Source organism: Heloderma suspectum, chromosome 7, assembly GCF_057233095.1.
Source record: "Heloderma suspectum isolate Gila_16-S chromosome 7, 16-S_ref, whole genome shotgun sequence".
Classification (NCBI taxonomy): Eukaryota; Metazoa; Chordata; class Lepidosauria; order Squamata; family Helodermatidae; genus Heloderma; species Heloderma suspectum.
In genome coordinates, this window is record NC_139464.1 from 1,308,573 (window position 1) to 1,330,881 (window position 22,309).

The 22,309-nt window shown below is 56.4% G+C and overlaps 1 protein-coding gene across 3 annotated transcripts in view; it reads left to right on the forward strand.

The window, feature by feature from the left end:
• The window catches only part of SND1 (staphylococcal nuclease and tudor domain containing 1), a 355,633-nt gene that overhangs the window by 187,460 nt on the left and 145,864 nt on the right, over positions 1 to 22,309 (forward strand). For all 3 annotated transcript variants that reach the window (XM_084808775.1, XM_084808776.1, XM_084808777.1), the window contains 2 exons: positions 2,116 to 2,188; positions 15,320 to 15,461. In XM_084808775.1, the coding sequence (XP_084664901.1) occupies positions 2,116 to 2,188; positions 15,320 to 15,461 (215 nt within the window). The remainder of the gene's footprint in view (positions 1 to 2,115; positions 2,189 to 15,319; positions 15,462 to 22,309) is intronic.

The window sequence follows — 22,309 nt, forward strand, 5'->3', positions numbered from 1 at the left end:
GAGCCTTCTTTCCATCGTGGGCCTCGAGGCGCGTCCGTGGGGTCCCAGGCGCTCTCCCATCCAGGCGCTTGCTTCACCTCAGTAAGGTGGCTCCTGTGCTCCTTCAGAGCGCGGCCCTGGGAGCTCTGGGGCGGGGGGTGCGTGTGGACCTGCACTCTGTGGCCCAGAAGGCCGCGGCAGTGGCTCCCTTGTCCTCTGCAGAGGTACCTGTCTCCACGACAGCGCAAGCCCTGACAGGGCGCAGTGTTGCTGAGGGCGGAGCTCCCTGGACATCTGGGCTGATCACGGCCCCCGTGACGGCGCCTCCCCACGCCCAGCGCAGAGCTCCATATCCGGCTGAGCGCTCGGGGTCCTGAAGGCACCCAGGCCCACTGAGTAGAAACAAGCACTAGCAACGAACGCTCGAGTTCTCCTGGCTGCCCAGTGTAGTTCTGCACTGCGTGTTGCTCAGTCTGAAGCCGAAGTGTGGGTGGGGGAAGGCAGGGACTGCCGGTGGCTGGGGGGCGGATCAGTGTGCCTGCTCAGCAGGGGCCAAAGGAATGGCGCAGCGCCGCCACCTCCTTGGCGCGGGCGATGTGGGCCCCGGGGCCGGCGCCGTGCTGGGCAGCCTCGTGGGGCTGCCCCACCCTCCTCTTGCCAGCCAGCGCGGCTCCCCCGGCCCTGGGCCAGAGAGTGCTGCTGCCCTTGGAACAGCAGTGTCGCGGCTTTGGCTGTCTCTTTGCCTGCTGCTGCGCTTCCAGCTCATGGCGGTGGGCAGAGGGTGCCCATGCACCCCCCCTCCCCACGCCCTGCATGCAAACAACCATCCCAAAGCGCCTCCGGGAGCGCTGGGAGCACCCACTTCGGGGGGGGGGGGCGCCATTCCTGGCCCTGGCCCTGGCCAGGGCTCCGCTCCCCTCTCCTGTTCTGATCTCCCTCCTGGCATAGCTGTTGCGGTGCAGAGGGCGTGCTCCGCAGCACTGTCTACCCCAGATGAGGCTTGGCCCTGGATCCAGCCCCCCCGGATGTGACATGGGGCAGGGAGCCTTCAGGCTGCGCCTTGGAGGAGCCCCCGTGCACATTCTCTGGTTGTTCCCGCTGCCGGCAAGGGTGGCGCCTTGTTGTTGGCCCAGTCGTGCGCAGCTGTCATGGGCCCGTGCCTGGGAGGAGTTCGGGCAGCAGCTCTGAAAACGGGGTGGGCAGTGGACCCCACGGGGCAAGGGGCCAGCTGGGAGGGAGCCTGGGAGTCGAGTGCAGGTTGGCTCCGTGCCCCCTAGCTGCCCTGTTGAGGCGTGAGCGAGCCCAGCCCAGGAGTCTCCTCATTCAGAGGCAGCCTAACCCTGGGGGACAAACCCTGGGCAATGGGCTGTTGCCTTCCTGCATGGCTTGTGGCTGGCCACTGTCAGAAGCAGGATGCCAGTCCATACAGCCCCCGCCCAAGCATACTGGGCTAGCAGGATGGATCTTACATTGCCCTCCACAGTTGCTCGGGGTCCCCCTGGCAGTGTCCAGGCGAGAGGAGTGCGGGGGCCGGGGGGCTGGCGCTGCTCCTGTGCTGTTAATAGGGCCCCTCGTGGCATGGCGCCCCGTATTGTGCCTGGCTGCTGGGGACGTGGGCCAGGGCCTCAGCCGCCAGGCAGGAGCCGCTTGGCTTGCCTGTCCCCTCCCCTCTCCCGGGCCGCCCTCTGCCGCCCCCTCAGGGAAGGGCCAGGCCTTCAGGAGCCGCCGGCACGGGCGCCCGGAAGCCCCGGCTGGACCAAGGCCTTCGTCTCAGGCCGTGTCTCGCTTAAGAGAAGAACCTGGAAGGAGGGACGGATTTCCATAAGGACTGGGGCAGTGTGTGTTTCGCATTTAAATGCCTCATGCCATTAAGCGCTGAGAGAAGGGACTGCTGGTGCTGAGGGCGCCCTCTTGGCCCTTGCCTCCTTTGGAGGAGAAAGCCCTTTCGTGTTCAGCATGTCCAGGCTGCTGTTGAGCTCGGGTGAGGACCTGCCCAGGTGCTTCTGCCTGGGGCTGACAAGCCCCTCACAGTGGGGCTGACACAGGTGCTGTGTGCCAAGGGGGAGGGGGCCACGGCCCAGACCCCCCCCCCCCGGAGCTTCTGGCCTCTCTGACAGCTCACTTTCCCCCCAACAGGGCTATAAAGAATGGCAAAGGACTGCACAGCAAGAAGGAGCTCCCAATCCACCGAGTGGCTGACATCTCTGGGGTAAGGAGGCCTTTCCTTGATGAATGCTACAGCGAGGCCCCGCTGGGGGTGTGCGGGAAGGGGAGGGAGGCAGTCTTGGGGCAGATACTCAGTCAGATGTTTTTTAAAGGGCAGAATGCAAACGTGCTCAGAAAATGATCAGGCATTCAGGTTGACTATTTAAAGTCCCCTTCCAGCCCTCCAGAGAAAGGCCTTTGAAAAGGAATCTGGCATTTCCCCGAGAGGCTCAGAAATGGATGCCCACTCGCCTCCTCCTTCCAGGACCATTCTTGATGGAGGTGGAATCAGCCGTCCTCACCAGACAGTGGCACCTGTGCGTCTGCTCTTGATACGTTTAGTACTCCCCTGTGAGGAAAGGTTACAACATTTGGGACTGTTTAGCTTAGAAGAAAGGGGAGTAAGTGGGAGACATGATAGAGGTGCATAGAATTCTGCCTGGTGTGGAGAAAGTGGAGGGGGGGACATTTTTCTCCATCTTTCATAATGCTAGAACCCAACAAGGGCATCCCATGAGGCTGAATGGTGGGAGATTTAGGACAGAGCGAAGGAAGTCCCTCTTCACACAGCGCCAAGTTAAACTATGGGATTCCCCACCATAAGAGTCCCCACCGTGGCCCCTGTGCCCCCGGTTCACCAGCAGCTTTCCCCTGACACTGTATCAACATCACCCTCAGTTCCTCCACACTTTTCCCCTCATAAGACGAGTGTAACGCTCTACACTGCTCCACAAGTGCCTCTTCCTTCATGCTCCTGAATTCTGCCCCTTCTCCTCACGGTTTCTCTCGTGCATCTGGAGGCGGTCAAGACGAGGCTGGACAGCCATTTGTCAGGGATGCTCTGACTTGGATTCCTGCATTGAGCAGGGGGTTGGACTCGATGGCCTTGTAGGCCCCTTCCAGCCCTACTATTCTATGATTCTATGATCAAATTCAACAACTCTTTTCTCTTGCATTTCAAAATCAGCAGGCTTTTCTCTGGCATCCCACCACTCTGGCATGCCACCGCTGTGGCGTTCCTGCCCCTTCCCCCTGGCGTCCCCCTTCTCCAAGGCCCTTCTCGCCCAAGCAAGAGATGCCTGCCCCGCACACCGCCCCGCGCCTCCAGGCCCTCCAAGGTTCCGGCCCAACCCACACCCAGCCCTCTCTCTGCGAGGACACCCTCGCTCACCAGATCGCCTGCTTCGTTCCCTTTATTGCAGCCAAGAGCAGAAGGCGCAGGATCTGGCCAGACAAACAGACTTCATGAACTACAGCAAATAAGCAAGCAGCTCTTCATGGTTCTGTTAATGTATGGTCTCTCATACACCATATACCAGATCCCACTCTCACATCACCTGCGTCACAATCACCACAGACCCCACCCCAGTTCTAGAATCTTGACGTCCCATTCCCCCCCGCCGAGCCCAATCTGATCCTGCCCCTGCTTGCTCCACTCAAGCACAGCCCCAGCGCTGATAGCACACAGACCGCATGCCCCCTTCACTCGCTCAGCCAGCCATTGCACATACGCAGATCCACCCTGCTTCCTGTTGCTCATCCCACCCTCACCCTAGAGATGCTGAGCATGAAGCTAGACTTACAACAGGAATACATTATTATACTGACAAACTTCCTGTATATATGCGCGTGCGCACACTCGTGTGTGTGTGTGTGTGTGTGTAATGTCACAGCCACCAATATGGACGGCCTCAAAGGGGGCTAGGCAGATCCGCGGTGAGAAGGCTGTGAGTGCTGCTAGTCCTGATGGCTCAATGTTGCCTCCAGCAGCAGAGGCAGTGTGAGGCCTCCGTGCGGCGGCTGAGGGGGAGCACCACTGGGGGGTCTTGCGCTCCTGTCCTGCTTGTGAGCTTCCTAGTGGGCAGCTGGCTGGCTGCTGTAGGAACAAGATGCTGGATTCGAGAGGCCTTGATCTGTAAGCGCAGAGTCCTACTATGGATGTATTTTCTAAGAAGTGTCTCAGGAGGAAGAGTCGCGGCTGAGGTGTTCGCACCGTGTGGTGGTTTCAAGAGGCTGGCGGTTCTTGCCCGCGTGGCAGTGTCAGAGCCCTGCTGCAGCCAGGGATGCCCTCTGTGGGTGTCCTGGGTGGAGGGTGGGAAGCGTCTGGAGAGGGGGTCCTTTGGGCCAGTTCGCAGGTCATGCGAAGCCTTCCCTGGAGGGTCTCCTCACCCCCCCGCCACCCCTCCTTTTGGTGCCTCTGTTGGCTCTGCTCTGTTCAGAGGGGGGGCAGCATGTCCCATTGTATCAGCTGTGGATGGCCCTGCCCCTGGGCAGGACCACAGCGGGCTGGAGAGCTGTACTCAAGAGTGTGTGTCAGTGGTTCACCCCCTAACTGGAGGTAGCCTCAGGTGGGGCCGCGGGGTTCAGTCCTGAGCCCTGCACTTGTCAGCGTTTTCCATTAATGACTTGGGGTAAGAGGTGGGGGAGATGCTGATCAGATTTGCAAATGAAACAAAATGGGGTGGGATGGCTAATTCCTTAGTCGACGGAAACAAAATTCAAAATAATCTTGATAGGTTAGAAAACTGGGCAGAAAATAATAGAATAAAATGCAAAGTCAGTTTAGGAACGAGAAATCAAATGGACAGGTATAAGATAGGGGATACCTGGCTTGGCAATAGTACATGGGAAAAGCATCTTGGAGTTGTAGTTGATCACAAGCTGAATAAGAGTCAGCAGTGTGATTTTAGGTTGCATCAATAGCAGTAGACTTTCTAAATCACAGGAAGTAATAGTTCCATTCTACTCTGCACTGGTCAGACCCACCTTGGATACTGTGTCCAGTTCTGGATGCCACACTTGAAGAAGGTTTCAGACAAATCGGAACACAAGATCAACACAGATGATCAGAGGGCTAGAAGCTAAGTCCTATGAGGAAAGACTGAAGGAACTGGACATGTTTAGCCTTGAGAAGAGAAGACTGCGGGGGGAATATGATAACTCTCTTCAAGCACCTAAAGGGTTGTCGAACAGAAGAGGGCCGCAACCTGTTCTCTGCCATCCAAGACTGTAGGACACAAAATAACAGCCTTAATTTACAGGAAGGCACATTTCGGTTGACCATCAGGAAAAACCTCCTAATGGTCCGAGTGGTCAGAGAATGGAACCAGCTGCCTAGGGAGGTGGTGGGCTCTCCATCCCCGGAGGTATTCAGGCTGGGACTGGGTAGCTGTCAGTCAGGGATGTGTTAAACTAGATTCCTGCACTGCGCGAGGGGTTGGACTGGATGGCCTCAGTGGCCCCTTCTGACTCCTCTAGAATTCTGTGAGATTTTCTTGGACGTTGCCATTTTTGCCAGCACAGTGGTGGACTCACCCCCATCCCTCCCATTGCCTTGCTTTCGTATTGCTTTCAAGCAGTGAAAGTGAACTGCAGAAGCAAGCGTAGGGAGCTCAGCTCCTGAGGGGTGGGGGCATGGTCAGTGGTGGGGGAAGTGGGGCACTCTGGGTCTTGCACAGGCCAGTTGCTGCAGCAGTCATGACGGAGGGGATGGGAGCACCAGGAAGGCGGCCTTCTCGGTGTCTTTGGGCCCTCCCAGGAGCGCCGCTGTCTCTTCTTGTCCGCTGTCTCTTCTTGAGGGCTGCAGCTTTGGGGCTGGCTGGAGCAGCCCTGTGGGTGGAGAGAAGCCAGGGCTGTCGCCGCTGCCTCCGGCCGAGGGGGCGCATCAGCCCCCCCCCCCCCGGCCTGGTGGGCACTGACACTCGGCTCCTGTCTTGCCATCCGTGGCTCCGTTGTCTGGCAAAATCCTCCCTGGGGTTTGGTGGGTCTCTGTCCGCCCCACTGGGAACTCAGCTTGGCACTGCCTCTCCATCGGCCCCCCTCAGGCTTGGGTCCTTTTGATTGGACTGGGCCTGCCCCCTCCACCTCTGCAGCCCCCTCCTGCCACAGAGTTGGCCCCTGGCGACTGGGGAGCTGCATTGGGAAGCAGCCGTTCCCAGTTGCTGAGCCCTCCTGTCAACTGGGCTCTCTTCCCAGCCACCTGCCCGGCTGTTCCCTGCCCTGATGGCTGACGTGGTGGTGGGGGAATAGCGGGATCTGCGCTTCATGGATGGCCGCTTCTCCTTAGGGCGCTGTCTTTTCTGGCCATGTGACAGAACAACCTTGCTCTGTGGGGGCCTGTTGTGAGGAAGAAGGCGAGAGGAGGCCCAACAGACGCCTTCGTGCATCGGGACTCACCCCACACGACGTGGGGATGCCCATTGGCCTGGCTGGCTTTTGCACAGGGCTGGACAACTGTGTGGGGGGCAGGAAGAGCAAAGTCCCCCCAGGGCCACTGGGCACACTCCCCCCCTCCAGTTGGGCTCCTCAAGCCATGGCCACCAGTCCTCCGCGCCAGGCACAACGGCCCTCTGGAGGCTGCACGGGATGCCAGTTGCTGGGGGTGGGGTGGGGGAGAAGGCCATCCTCCCCCTCCCCAGTCTGATCCAGCACGGCTGGTCTTATGGGAGGGAGGGGGCCTGGGCAGCCTCTCTGGGTGGCTCCGCTCCGAACCCCTGTGGGGGAGGGGCTCATGTGAGTGGGGGGTGGAGGGCAAGGAGAAGCCCAAGTTCCCTCCGCACCGAAGACTTGCCGCCTCCGTGACCGTCATCTGGTTCCGATGGGGGGGGGGTATTTTATTCTCAGTGAAGCCCCCCTCCCCCCGGCAGTCGGAAATGACCTGGGCTCAACCTCGGCCCAGGCCAGGCTGGCTGTGGGTGCTGGCAGTTCTGTGCTGGGCAGGGTCCAGGACAGCCGTGCTAAGGCATGGCACAGCGCTGTCCCCCCCCCCCCCCGTGGAGCAGGGAGCGTGGCTCTTGCGGAGTTGGAGCCTGGCAAGCCCAGGACCATCACGGAGCCCCTGCTGCACAGCTGGCCGGCTTCTGAAGAGCCGCCTTTCTCGGCTTGGGCACACTGCCCTCCGTGGAGACGTCTCCAAAGAGAGCTTTCTGGGGCAGCGCAGCTAACGCGATGCAGAATCTCCTCCTCGTCTCCTGCATCTCCTCATTAGGCACCTTGATTGCATTTGAGCTGCTTGGCTGTGCAAATGAGACTGCCGCTGCTCCAGCTAAGCGGTTTGAAACCTCCTCCATGGGCAGGTGATCTAATTCCAGCCTGGTGCCTGGAGGCATCTGATGAAATGTGCCGCTTTGCCACCTGACCTTGTCTTGCAGCTGAGCGCATTCCAGGGCCTGCCAAGAAGCCGAGAGAGCGGCGGCTCCTGAGCCCTGGGAAGCGCCCCCCGCCAGTAGCCAGAGCACCATGGTCTTGCAAAAGCCACCTTGGACCGTTGGTTCTGTGCGGCTTCCCCAGCATCGCCCCTCCTGCTGTGGTCGTAAAGGGGGGTGGCGGCCTGTCCTGGCTCATCCCTCTTCCCTCTGAGGCGTGGAATCATGCTCTGGAGTAATTTACTAAATAGTTTAAGTCATGTAAGACAAATCTGTGTCCGCTCACTGCCCCCTTTAAACCCTGTGCATTCCACTATGGTTTTGTGAGAGTCACAATTGTGGTGAGGGAGAGCGTGCACACACGCCTGTCCTTCCAGAAAGGCCTTGCATAATTCTGCATAATTGGCAGTGTTTCACATAACTGTAGAGTTATGATTCTATTTTTCTCCATTCTATTTATGCATAATTTCCTTTCCATTCGAGATAATTAAGACTGGGGAGGTTTAAAATGCGAACAGTGCCTGGATCTTCTCTGTCTCGCGCTCTCTTTCTGGGCTGGGGAGTAGCCTCTCTCCTCTCTCCTAGAATCATAGAATAGAATCATAGAATAGTAGGGTTGGAAGGGGCCTACAAGGCCATCGAGTCCAACCCCCTGCTCAATGCAGGAATCCAAGTCAGAGCATCCCTGACAAATGGCTGTCCAGCCTCGTCTTGAAGGCCTCCAGTGTGGGAGAGCCCACCACCTCTCCAGGTAATTGGTTCCATTGTCGTATTGCTCTTACAATCAGGAAGTTTTTCCTGATGTTCAGCCGGAATATGGCTTCCTGTAACTTGAGCCCATTATTATTATTTATTATTTATTTATTGCATTTATATCCCGCCTTTTTTCCTCTTGCAAGGAACCCAAGGCGGCTTACATTATCATCCTCCTCTCCATTGTATCCTCACAACAACAACCCTGTGAGGTAGGTTGGGCTGAGAGTGTGTGACTGGCCCAAAGCAACCAGTGAGCTTCCATGGCCGAGTGGGGACTAGAACCCGGATCTACCGGCTCCCAGTCCAACACTCTCGCCACTACACCACACTGGCTCTCTTATTCCGTGTCCTGCACTCTGGGATGATCAAGAAGAGATCCTGGCCTTCTTCTCTGTGACAACCTTTCAAGGACTTGAAGAGTGCTATCATATCTCCCCTCAGTCTTCTCAAAGCTAAACATGCCCAGTTCTTTCAGTCTCTCTTCATAGGGCTTTGTTTCCAGTCCTCTGATCATCTTTGCTGCCCTCCTCTGAACCCTCTCCAGTTTGTCTGCATCCTTCTTTAAGTCTGGTGCCCAGAACTGGACACAGCACTCCAGATGAGGCCTAACCAATGCTGAGTAGAGGGGAACTAGTACTTCCCGGGATTTGGAAGCGATGCTTCTATGAATGCAGCCCAAAATAGCATTGGCCTTTTTTGCAGCCACATCACATTGTTGGCTCATCTTCAGCTTGTGATGGACAACAATTCCAAGATCCTTCTCGCTTGTAGTGTGGTTGAGCCACATATCCCCCACCTTGTAACTGTGCATTTGGTTTCTTTTTCCTAGGTGCAGAACTTGGCATTTGTCCCTATTAAATGCCATTCTGTTGTTTTCTGCCAAGCACTCCAGTCTATCCAGATCACTTTGAAATTTGTTTCTGTCTTCCAAAGTATTAGCTATCCCTCCCAATTTTATGTCATCTGCAAATATGATCAGCATTCCCTGCACCTCCTCCTCCAAGTCATTAATACAAATGTGGAAGAGCACTGGGCCCAGGACTGAGCCCTGCGGTACCCCCCTCGTTACCTCTCCCCAGTTTGAGAAGGTCCCATTGATGAGCACTCTTTGAGTCCGATTCTGTAGCCAACTGTGGATCCACCGGATCGTTGTTTCATCTAGCCCACTTTGAGCTAGTTTGCTCATCAGGATATCATGGGGCACTTTGTCGAAAGCTTTGCTGAAGTCGAGGTATATGATGTCTACAGCATTCCCACGGTCTACAAGGGAGGTGACTTGATCAAAAAATGAGATCAGATTTGTCTGGCAGGACTTGTTTTTGACAAATCCATGTTGGCTTCGAGTAATCACGGCATTGTTGTCAAGGTGCTTCCAGATGGATTGCTTTATGATCTGCTCCAGAATTTCCCCAGGGATTGATGTCAGACTGACTGGTCTGTGGTTCCCAGGTTCCTCCTTTTTACCCTTTTTGAAGATAGGGACAACATTAGCCCTCCTCCTATCATCTGGCACTTCGCCCGTCTCCCATGATTTCTCAAAGAGAATAGACAGCGGTTCTGAGAGTTGTTCTGCCAGTTCCTTTATGACTCTAGGATGCAGTTCATCTGGCCCTGGAGATTTGAACTCATTCAAAGCAATGAGGTGTTCCTTGACCATATGCCTGTCAATCTCAAGCTGCAATCCTGCCCCTTCAGCCTGCACTTTGCCTTTGCCAGGGGGGTCATAGACCCTCTTTTGGGAGAAGACTGAGCCAAAGTAGGAACTGAGCACCTCTGCCTTTTCTTTGTCATCTGTTATCATTTTTCCATCCTTATTTAATAGCTGAACCACCATTTCTTTCCTCTGCCTTTTACTATGCACGTAGCTGAAGAAAGCCTTTTTGTTGTTTTTAACATCCCTTGCTAACCTCAGCTCATTCTCAGCTTTAGCCTTCCTGACGCCATCCCTGCAATTCTGTGCTATCTGCCTGTACTCTTCCTTTGTTACTTGGCCTTCTTTCCACTTCCTATATGTGTCCTTTTTTGTTTTCAGGTCATCCCTAAGCTTTTTGTGAATCCACATGGGCTTCTTCTGTTGTCTTCCACCTTTTCTTCTTGTTGGAATTGCTTGTGATTGTGCCTTGAGAATTTCCTTTTTTAAAAGCTCCCACCCATCTTGGACTCCTTTTCTCACTAGCATCGCTTGCCATGGGACCTGACTGATCATTGTTCTGAGTTTATGAAAATCAGCTTTCCTAAAATCCAGGGTACGCGTTTGACTACACTCGGCTTTTGCTTCCCTTAGAACCAAGAACTCAAGTGCAACATGGTCGCTTTCCCCCAGAGTTCCTGTAACTGCTACTTTCTCCACTAAGTCATCTCTGTTGGTTAGGATCAAGTCAAGGATAGCCGATCCTCTAATTCCTTCCTCTACTTTCTGTAGGAGGAAGTTATCCTCCACACAAGTCAGGAATGTCCTGGAGGGGCCATGTTTTGCAGAATTTGTCTCCCAACAAATATCGGGGAAATTGAAGTCCCCCATTACTACTACATCATGCTTCCTTAAAACATTGGCTATTTGCTTTTCAAAAGTTTCATCCTTGTCTTGTCCTTGATTGGGTGGCCGGTAGTAGACTCCGACCACCAGGTTCCTTTTATTCTTTGCTCCATTTATTTCAACCCAGATGCTCTCGATGGGGCTACCAAGCTCCTCCTCCTGCATTTCTGTGCAGAGATATGTATTTTTCACATACAGTGCAACCCCACCTCCCTTTCTGTTCCTCCTGTTCTTTTTGAACAAGTTATATCCTTCAATTGCTGCATTCCAGTCATGAGAGTCATCCCACCAAGTCTCAGTTATACCTATCAGGTCATAATTTCCCTCTTGTATTAAGAGTTCAAGTTCGTTCTGTTTGTTTCCCATACTCTGGGCATTAGTATGTAGACATCGAAGACCATGTGCTTCATAGTCTGGCTTTCTTCCTACATGTGTCTGAAGACTATTACTGGGCGCTATCAGAGCTGTTCTCTCCATTGCAGTGCATGCGCCTATGTCCATTGTTACCCCCAACATTACATCTCCCTTCCCCGTAGGATTCAGTTTAAAGCCCTCCTGATGAAGTTCTTCATGCTGTGTCCAAACTGAGAGGCCAAACAGCATCCTCTTAAGATGCTGCCGATAGAGCCGGGAGAGGGGGTGGTCCTGGCCAGGGAGGAGGTTCCCATAAGTGCTGAAAGGGGTTGGTGACCAGCCAAGCCCCTCCTCAGCTGCCCCCGTCCACCACACCAGGGCTTCCAAGCTGAAGCCGGGCAGCCCCTTGGGAGCCAGCACCTGGCCCTCCAGTGCTTCCACCAGGCTCCTGACCAGGCTGCACCCCCAACCCCAAATGCTCAGCTGAGGCCCTTCCCCCAGAGAAGCCGCAGGGCAGGCCGCTCGAGCTTCAGCTCCCCCGCCCACGTTTGGAGCACATCAGCCTTGCCTGAGCGTCCTGGTCCAAAGCCACCCCCATGGATGCTTTTCTGGCCTTAGCACAGATGTGTTTGTCCAGGATATTGGCCTCCCTCTGCTGAGATAACGCCCCCCCTGTCAGAACAGCCACCCAGGCTTGGCTTGCGTGTGTGGGGGGGGATAGCACAGACACCACAGAAGCAGCAGGTGCCACAGTGAGACCTAGAGAGAACTGCTGAACTGGACGCTGCTGCCTTCCACGCCGGCCCCTAAACTGGGGCTGGGCACACCTTGCTTGGCACACAGAGCCGTCTTGCAGCAGAGCCCAGAATGGCGCAGTGCGCTTTGTGCCAGATCTTTTCAATCCCTGCAGCAAGAGCTGGCCATCCTGCCTGCTGCCTTCTCCGGAAGAGGCCGGCTGCTGGGCTCTGCGGTTCCCGGCCAAAGGAGCTGAGCTGGGCCCAGAGGAGAGGGGGAGGAGGCGACGCCTGCCGTGGAGCTGCATGCAGGGTGCTGCTCCTGGCCACGCCACTCGTGCTTCGGTCTGCTTGTGTCGGGGGCTTTCGGCAAGTTCCCACGCCGGCAGACGTGCCTCCTTTTCCTAGCCGTGCCCGCTGGGGTGATGGATGGCCTGGTGGTGGCTGAGCTGGGCTTGAGCCCGTCCCGTCCAGGCTCTCTGGCTCCCTTGCTGCTGCTGGAACAGCCAGTGGCATAGGGGGGCGCCCAGTCTGGAACTGGTCCATGACGTGACTGGCAAAGGCTGTTCCCGCTCTTGGGAGCGGGGCGGGGGAGGGCTTTCCCGGCCATGTGACTGGAGAATCGTCTTTTTTAAAGAGGGGGGTAGGGATGCAAGATGGGCCCTTCTGCACAGAGAGCAGGTGCTCCCCCATTGGGCCATTGCACATGCACACACCTCCACCTGCCTCATCAGGTGTCTGGGAACCTGTCTTTTGCGCACTCATCACTGCCTCGTGTGGCGCAGAGTGGTAGGCGGCAGTATTGCAACTGAAACTCTCCCCACGACCTGAGTTCGATCCCAGCAGAAGCCAGGTCTCAGGTAGCCGGCTCAGGTCGACTCAGCCTTCCATCCATCCGAGGTCAGTAAAATGAGTACCCAGCCAAGGTGGTCACGACTGGGGAAGGCAATGGCAAACCACCCCACTATAGTCTGCCATGAAAACTAGGGGTGCACGAAAGCCACTTACCTGGTCTCGCAGTTTGCTTTGCGGTGGGGGGGAGGCGCTTCGCTGCTCCCCCCGAAGTTCAGGCCGGAGGGGGGAGGCTTCCCTCCTCGCCCGGCCGAAATTCAGGCCGGGGAGGAGGCGCCTCGCCTCGCCCGGCCGCGAAATAAAAAGTTAAAAAAAAAAAAACGCCCCTGTGATAGGCTACGTGACGATTTACGTAGCCTATCACGGCTAGATCTGCAAAGTCAGCTGTGATAGGCTACGTTAATCGTCACGTAGCCTATCACGGGGGCGTTGTTTTTTTTTTACTTTTATTGGAATGGCGGCGGTGGCAGCCGGTCGAAAGACCGGCTGCCTCCTCTGCCCCTGTCGAAGACCTGCCGAACCGCCGCCGGGACCCGCTGCCGGGATGGACATTTGGGAAAGGTAAGTCCCATCCCGGGGGTGGGTCGGGGGGCGGGGTGTGTGTGGAGAATTTCTCCCCGAAACTACTTCGGGGGGCCGAATACGTTGGCACTTGGCCCCCCGAAGTTTCAGGGAGAAATTCTCCCCCATCCCTAATGAAAACACCAGTGAAAGCAGCGTCCCTTTAGGGGTCAGTAATGACCCGGTGCTTGCACAGGAGGAACCTTTCCTTTCCATTGCTGGCTGGAACCGTCATCCGTGCCACTTTGTCAGGATTTCCAGGAAAACCAGATTAAGGAAGTTTGGCCCCTGAAAGAACTTTGCTTCTCTCCCCCTGCCTGAAACAACTCTTCTACATGATAATCAAATCGTGACTGTGGTGATTACCACTAATTAGTAGCCTTCATTAGCTGTTCCTGTTTTAGATTTGCATATGTTAGTTAGACTAAAGTGGTTAAGAGTTGGGAAGTGGTTTTCCCCTCTTTGCTTGCAGATTGTCTGCTTGCAGATTGCCCTTCCGTGTGTTTGCATTAACTTCTTGACTGCACATCTGTTCCCTACAGGTGAGGGGCGCTTGTGTGTGTTTTTGTGGTGTGCCATACGCACGAATACAGGGAAGTGGGTGTGAGTCAGGAGGGTGCTGTCTGCCAGACGGCATTGCCCTCATGGCAGCTTCAGGGGTGTCTGAAAGAGCAAATGGATGGGTGGGGGGATATAGGCACCAAAGGCCAGTCTCGAAGGCGGACTCTCAGGACAGCAAGGAGGGCCCAAATGGGCGTCTGCCTCGGGGGCTGCTTTGGGCAGGTTCTTTGGGCGGCCTGGAATAAAGTGGATGAGGGTTGGTGGCTCCACCCCTCGTGCGGGCCAGCCAGGCGTGATCCCTCTGCTCCGGCCAGTGTGCCGTTCTCTCTGCTCTCTTCCTGCGCCTGCCTGCACGGTGCAAGCGCTCAGCTGTGGGAGCCGCCTCCGCCGGATGGCCTGGAGTTCCCTCCCTCCTCCTCTTGTGCTTTGGTGGTCAGATCTGGCAGCGTGATGGACTGGAGCCAGGCTTTCCACAAAGTTCCCCTGGCTGCAGCAAGTTTCTCTTTGTTGGCTTCCCCTTTGCCGTTTGTTTTTCTAAAATGAGGCAAGAGCCGCCTGGCTGGCTCTTTATTGGAGGAGCTGCTGCTGGGCAATCCACCGCCGCCCCGCCCCCACATCACACACACATTTCGCCTCTTTGTGCCTTGAAAAATTCCTGCCTGCAGAGATTTGGGCTGCAACTTCGCAAAAGTCAATAAGCCAGCCGCCAGGTAGCAGGGAAGCCTGATTGGAGGAGGCATTCCCAAGTCATAGGCCTGGCCAGCAAGGACAGCTCCAAATTTCACCTTCTCTGGGAAATGTGTTTCATTGGCTTGTTCTTTTTGTCCCCTCCGGAGGGGTCAGGGAGCAATGGGCAGGAAGAGGCTTTGCAGAAGCCTCCGCTTTGTGCCTACAGGGCCTTCCAGTGGAGCAGGAAAGCAGGGTGCGGGGAGGAGGCTCCTGTTCCTGTTCAGGACAGGCCAAGAGCCTTTCGCGCAATTGCAGATCAGACTGCCAGGTGGGAACAAGCATTCCCGATGTGCTTTGCTCCGCACTCCTCCATCTTCTCCCTCTAATTCAGTGGCCTCTTTTTAGCTTCTGTTGCATTCTGTACATTCTTGGTGGATGCTAATACCCAAATAAGCTTGTTGTTAGGAGTAGGACATGCAGTAAAAATCTGGTGTCCAGCTGTGGGGACACTTACGGGGTGTGGGGTGGGCCAGCCCAGCGGCTTCTGTGTGAGTGAGAGGACATGGCCATGGGACTCACGGTGCTCCAGACGTGCAAAGGATGGGGAGCATGGAGCAGGATGCCCTGTATGGGCCGCCTCTGCTGAACTGGCCCGGTTGGAGACCCAGCTTCTTTCTTCCCCCTTGTGGCTCTGCTCTGCATTGGAGAGATGGTGGCTGGTGCCAAGGCGGGAACCTAGAGTCAGTGCCAGGGCGCTGTTCAGGCAGACAGAGCGCCCGGAGGCCTGGTGGCTGTCACTGGCCACTGCCCCCCTCTGGGGCTGGCAGAAGGAGGAGCAGCAGCATGAGCCCCCCTCCCCTTGGTGGTGGAGCAGCCATCCCAGCAGGGGAGGCCTGGCGGCCTCGGCGCTCCTGACGGCCTCTCTCCTCCTCCTTCTCCCCCCTTCTTGCCTTCCTTCCACCTTCCAGGACACCCAGAAAGCCAAGCAGTTCCTGCCGTTTCTGCAGCGGGCCGGCCGCTCGGAGGCGGTGGTGGAGTACGTCTTCAGTGGCTCTCGCCTCAAGCTGTACATGCCGAAGGAGACCTGCCTCATCACCTTTCTGCTCGCAGGTGAGCTGTGTGGGTCAGGGCACGTCACGGGTCTGGTTGGGGAGGGGGCATTCTGTTGGCGCAGTGTTGGCAATTGACTCTGGGGGAGGCAGTGTCCTTCAGGCACCTCGGCCCGCCCATCTGTGTGTGCGCCTGTGCGTGCACGCTCAGAATTGTGTGCCTTTTGTAGTCCGTACGCGGCATACGAACTTGGGAACGGCCTGAGCCCAGCTGCAGCAGCCTTGAGGCTTCGGTGCAGTCTTGGAGCAGGGGGATCGGTGGGGATCCCCCTGCTCCAAGACCCCCTTTGGCCCACCGCTCCTTCCTGTGACTGTCTGGCACAGATTGAATTGTGGAAAACGGGCAACTCTGTGTGCAGATTTGGGGGGGTTCTTCGAGGCTTAGCAAAGAGGCTCCTGTGAGCAGCTCCCGGCCCCCTGGCAAATCCGACGAGCTCGTCCCAGGCTTGTGGGACTGGGGGCAGCTGCTGCTTGCTGCGGCCAAAGCATTCCACGTGTGCGTGGGGGCCTCACGCTCAGTCTGGTTGTGGGCATCTCCTGCTCTCCTCCAGCAGCAGAGGAAAAGCCGTCCGACCATTCATCTCAGGACGGCGGCGGCGCTCCTCTGCTCGTGAGTGGCCAGGGTTCCTGCCCTAAGCGGGCGTTGCTGGGTTTTGCGGTGGGGGAGGGCTAGGCCAGAGCCTTGTGATGCGGAGGCAATGTGGATCTGGGTGGGCCAATGCTGCGGCCTGGGGACGGCTGATGCCTGCAGCCTTCTCACTGCAAGCATCTGGCCGGGAGCGAGCAGCCCTCCGAAGCCTCGGGTGGAGAACGGACGCTCCTGTGCTGCTGCTCTGGGGGACTGGTCCCATGCCCACCTGCAGTCAAAGTTCCTGCTCTGCCTGCCACTCAACTGGCAGGGGGGGGGGGGCTCCCCAAACCTGCCTAGACTTGTAATCTCCTGTGTGGCTTCCACATGTGACCGCTCCTTCATTCTACAGGCCTGTAGTCTGGTTGGCTGCTTAGCACCCTCAAGCTCAGACCCTGGGGCCCCTAGCGTACTGCCCCCCCCCCACGAAGTCTGCAGTCAGAGGCTGAGGGCTCCTGCCCTCTGTGCTGTGCCTGGATGGAGGGCTCAGCTGGCCGTGGCGTCGCCGCTGTCCTCTCCCCTTGGCAAATGTGGAAGCCCCGTCTGCCCACTGCCCAGCAAGCCTCCCCTACCCTCCGGTCTGGGCCTCCCACTTCTCCTGGCTTCCATTTGCAGTGACGTGCCGCCACTGGCCATGTGCTCAGAGAGAGGAGCTCCATCTCTGCACACAAGAACAAGATGCTTCCGTCCTTTGTTTCTTTGCTGCCCCGGAGGGCTGCCTCTCGAGGGGAGGCTCAGTCCCATTAAGCAGGCCCTGGACCCCTTGAGCCTGCAGGCCAGCTGGCTCTTTAGCAGGCTCTTTTGCCGGGATGGATGCTGCCTTTCTGGGCACAAATCCCGCATCTCGCTTGCTGCCGCTCCTCCCTGCTGCTGGTGGGGCGGGGGGCACAGTGGCTCTGTAGCTTGCCGAAAGCTCCATCTCATTCGTACAGTCAGGCCTGGTTATGTCAGCCTTGGGGTGTTGGGGAGCCATTCCTGGCACTTTCTCTCTGTCCTGCAAAGGCGCAGGCAGGAAGCCGCCCATTTGGCTCTCCAGGGATGTCCCACCTGGCAGAGGAAACCAAGGGCTTGAGTCATGCTGCAGCACGAGCAGGAACTTCCTCCCCCTTTGCTGGACTTCCGCCTCCTTTCACACCTGCTGCCGCCGCTGCCCCCCCTCCATGCGCACCTGCTGCTGAAATCCATTGCCTCTCTTGGCCACCTTGTGGGCTGGGGAAGCCGCCTCTTCCCCTGCGGAGGTTTGGTCTCGCCCTGGCACCGAGTGGGTGAGGAACGAGGTGGAGGCTGATTTGGGCTGTGGGGACTCGGGCTGCTCCAGCACATTGCGCGTGGCCAGCTGGGGTGCTGCCCAGGGTCTGAGCCTCGGGAGCGGGATTGGCCCCCCCCCCCCCAGCCAGACTGGCCTAGGGGCTCTGGGGCAGGGTGCCCTCGCGAAGCCGCTGGAGCCCTCTTGCTTGGAGATGGCCTCCGCCTCGGGATCGCCTTGGGCACCTCACCTCTCCCCGTGCGAGGTACAGGGGCTCCCGTACAGCTCCCTGGGTGGTAGCGAGGAGGAGAGGCCCCCTTGGGCAAGAGAGTCACAGCATGCCCTCCACACCAAGGAGTGGGAAGAAGCAGCACCAAGCCTTGGAGAGGAGAGGGGTCTCCCCACACCTCCCACCCCCGGCCAAGGCCTGGGATGTTTGGGCAGCGGCCAGCAGCTTCCCAGGACCTGGGAGGCCACTGCCCCCTCTCCTGGCTGTCTGCGCCTCAGGGGCTGCAGCGAGGGGAGGGTGCCCCCTCCTGCAGAGAAGCATCCTCCCTGACCCGCACACGCGCACTCGCCCAGCGGCCCTTTGCCCCAGTCCTGTCCTTGGGAGCGCCCACTCCTGCTTCTGTTGCTATGGCAATCTCTGTGGGAGAAAAGATGACCCTGGATGCTGATCGACTTCCCGTTAATGGTTGGGGAGTCCAGTAGAGAGGCAGATCTCCTTGGGCGGGGCTTTCCTCCCCCATGCAAGGGCACCAGCAGAGCAGATGGAGGGGGGCGGGGGAGTGTCTCTTTTTCTCTCCCTTGTTGCTTTCCCACACTGTGCTCCTTCAGGGTGTGGATTGCGGCTGCGGTCCTCTGTGTACGTTCTCCGGTGGCAAAAGAGTGGCTTCTGTTTGTTATGCAGCTGGTGGTCCACAGGCCACTAGGGGCAGTTATTTGTTTATTTATTTAAGAACATTTATATACCCCTTCCCATTTTAAAAATCCTGAAGGCGTCTATAAACAATGCATCGTTATAAAAGCACAACAATGTTTAGACTAGTTAACGGTTAGGGATAGCCGGGCTAGACAAATAAGTTGAAAGCACATGATGGTTGGCGCCTGCTGTATCACAGAGGGGAGGACGTTGTTCCTGAGGGTGAGGGCCACCACAGAGAAGGCCCGTTGCTGTATTGCTGCCAGGTGGGACTCTGCAGAATGACCGTCTTTCAGGTAACCTCATACTAAGTTGCTTAGGGCATTATATGTCAATAGCAATATCTTGAACCTGGCTCAGTGGCAAACTGGCAGCTGCTTGCATGTTGTTTTGGACTGGACTGGATTGCAGGCTCCCTAAATGCTCCTCCTGGTCCCAGTGTGGAACCCTTGGACGCCTCTTAGAGGTTCTCATCGATAGATTTGTAGGGAGCTCTTTGTTGGGTGTTAGTCCTTCACCTCTAAAGAGGAGAGTGTCTGGTGAAAGTCGCAGTGCCAGGAGCTAACGGGAACTCTATACGTGTGCATGCATGCTCTTTGTTTGTGGCAGGATGCTGACAGGTTCAGCCTCATGCTTTCTTGTCTGAGCTCTGTAGCTCCCTCCTTCTGATGGTCTAGATCACGCTCTGCCACCTTCTTCTTCTCCTTGTCCTCAGTTAGGCCTTTCTCCGCACAGGAGAGCCTCCCGAAAGCTTCACAAGGTTTGGTCTGGGAGTGCTCACGCTCCCACGTGCACACACATGGAGTGGGGCCTTCTCTGCTGTGGTGGGCGCTGCATCTAGCACAGGCCTTCCTGTTTCACCATGTTATGTGATGTGCTCTAGTTAGACCCGTGTACGACCTTGCACACGTTCTAACGAGACTTGCACACCTGCTCATCAGGAGTCTTTAGACACTGGCAATAGAGCGTCTATGGCTAAGAAGGCGATTCCCACCCAAAGAGATTCACGCTCAGACACGGTTGGAGAGGATAACACCACAGTGGCGCCTTTATTGGGGTTCACAAAGATTCAAATGCACAAGCTAGTTTGGGGAATTAGGTGAGCTAATGGATTTAACACTTAGGACCAATTGGGGATGCTCCAGCCTTCACCAAGTTATGCTTTGGTGGGGAAATTAGCTGCATCCTTGGTGAAGCCGAGCTCCAGGCCAGGAAGTAGTTTTCAAGACTGTGGGACGCACACATGCGCGCGCACGCACGCGCACACACACACACAGAAGGGAAAGGGGGGGGTGGAGGCTACAATGTGTATTAAGGCTTCTAAAACCAATTATATCTTCCCTGGGGCTGAAGCCCTTTCCTGCAGACAGGAGCGAGTGCGCGTTGCAATTCCTGGTCTCGGGTGAAGAGGGGGGAGAGCAGAGCGCCTTGACTGGGGAGGCCAAGCACCTGCTGTTGGCATCTTGCTCTGGCAAGCAAGGAGCTGAGTGATTCCCATGGTGTCAGCACGGAGCCTTTCCTCTGGGAGGAGAGACTTGGTGATTTCAGCAGCAGTGTGGCACCATGCCCCTGGAGGGGTGAGGCACCTAGTGATTTCGGCAGCGTGGCCCCCCACCTCTGGGAAGAGGGGGACCCGGGACTGCCCCAGCCTGAGGCTTCTTATGCAGTTCAGAGAAGGGCAGTGGCATCACCGCTCTGATGAGCCAGACACCACTTGTAGGCGCTGGAAATGGTGCTGCTTGCTCTGGGAGAAAGACTGAGTTGGCCTTCCGTCCCGTATAACAAAAGGGTGCTTGGGGAGGACGGCTGTACTTGCCCCAAACCAAAGTCTGACTTGCTGTCTCTTATTCACTTGACAAAAGATGGCCTTGCATCTCAGTGACTGTCCTAAAGACAGGTGTCAAGGCCGGAGTTCAGCAATGGGAGCATATTGCAGGTGGCGGACTAGGTAGCTTACCAGGTATCGCTGGTGCTATCCAGCACAGTCCTGTCTTGGAATGTGTCTTGGAATTGAATTTTGACCCCCCCCTTTGCCTTTGGGGAAGGCATTTTAAGGAGTCCAGGAGAAATGGAATGGCTCGATCTAGCCTTGCATGTTGCTCTCAAGCCCATTCCTGTGCCTTTCGCCCACCTTTGCTGAGGCTGGGGATGAGGACGCCTGGCTTTTCGGCTGTGTCTCAAAATGGAGTCAGGACTGTTCACTCAAACTTCATAACAACCAGGCTTTCATTCATGAAGGATTTGGCTTCGGTTTTTGTGTCTTCCTGCTGATTTGCTGCTCTCTGATGCTTTACTTGTTTTTAATAATATAATTGCACCCCTCATTTCCTAACTCTTAGAAATAACCTGGATGCCTGCAGCTGTCTGGGAGTTTTAGTGTTCTGTCCTCCCCACCTTTCTGGAGCAGTCATGTCTGAAGAGCTGCACATTCCCAGGATGCACCGCCCCTCCCCTGCCCCCTTTTAAACTGTCAGCCAGCATTGCCAGCCGGAGCAGAGCTCTGTGGTACTTCATGGCCCTGGGACCGTGGGCAGTCGCTCTTCCGGGCAGGTGGGTTGTGGGCTTCTTGGACCTTTCTCCTGCGGCCTTTGCGGTGGGTGCCCCTTCTCTTCTTCTCAGGACTGCAGCCCCTGCCCACGTGGCACGATACGAAGCGCAGCCACTTCCATGGCCTTCTCCGCCTGCCACGGTGAGCGGTGCTGATGGTTTCCCTGTCCTGGCGCCACCGCCTGCGCCTGGCAGAAGCTGCTGAGAGGCCAGGTGGAGGAGGGCGGCGGAGGTGCCGCACTCTCCGCTCCCGCTGTGGGCGGCCTCTGAGCCCACGGGCTCCTGCGTGACGTGTGTAACGCGGATACCTCATCCCGGAATCTTATTTATAATTAACCAGTCCTAAAGTCAGTGGCGTAAGACAAGAAAATGAGACTCCTCGTTCGAGAGCCGCTGATATTTTAAAATTTTAATAAGTGCTAAAACTCCCACATGTTAAAAAATAAATAAGAGATGCCACAGTAGAAGGGCAAACTCCTGATGCATCTGTCATGGGAGGATTCTCTCGGTTTCCCAGCAAGCTGCAGAAGTACAAAATGCCTGTGTGCGGGGCGGGCACCGTGGCTCTTCCGTAAGCTGTGCGCCTTCTCTCTCTCTCTCTCTCTCTCTCTCTCTCTCACTGTGTGCGTGTATGTGCATGATGATGTTGATCTGGAGCCTGCCTTTCCTTGGAACGGAAACTGCTGTATTTTCTCTCTCACACCCAGATTGCTTGACAGATGTGCATGTGTGCATGTGTGTGTGTGTAAATATCTCTCCCTGTGTGTCTGCATATTCATGGAACCCCTGCAGGAGAGTGCAGCTGGAGGGACAGCACTCGCGCTTGATCCGCTGCTGCTGAAGGCCGGCATCTGCGGCTGGGGAGAACAGCCTCCTGCTTGTCATTTTTTTACCAGAAACAGTAAAGAGACATTGAGCCATTCCACGGATTGGCTCCCCAAACAAAGTGACACAATTAAGGCCCCAGTCCCTATGTGGAAATCCCACTCGATGATCACGGGGCCGTATCGGCTCAGGCAGTGAGCGCAATTGTGTTCTTGGTGTCCCAGCCCTTAATTATGCAATTAGCAGGGCTGTGAAGACTTGGGAATTTGCCTTGCTTCTGTAATTGAATTGCAGTTTTATGGAAATCTGGAAGTGGATCATTTCCCCTCCCCCTCCACTTCATACGTTGCCCTGGCCTTGTGCTGGGGGTGGGTGAGGGGTGGGCAAGGGGCAAGGAGGGGGACCCACAGGGCTGCCCGAATAAATAGGGTCTGAGCAGGGTTTGGCCTGGCCTTGTCAGTCATGCGCCATCCTTATTTTTATTACCCATTTTCAAAATATTTCTGTTGCTGGAATCCGCCCCAGTTTTATGAAGAAAGTTGGGATACAAATGCCAAGGCAAGATGCCTCTCTGTTTTCTGTTGTAGTCTCCAAAAGCCTCAGCCAGCCCCTTCCTGGCTTGGGCTTTGGGGGTGCTGAGTAGGCAGGCAGAGTGTTTGTCCCGGGGGGGTGAAAGACTGG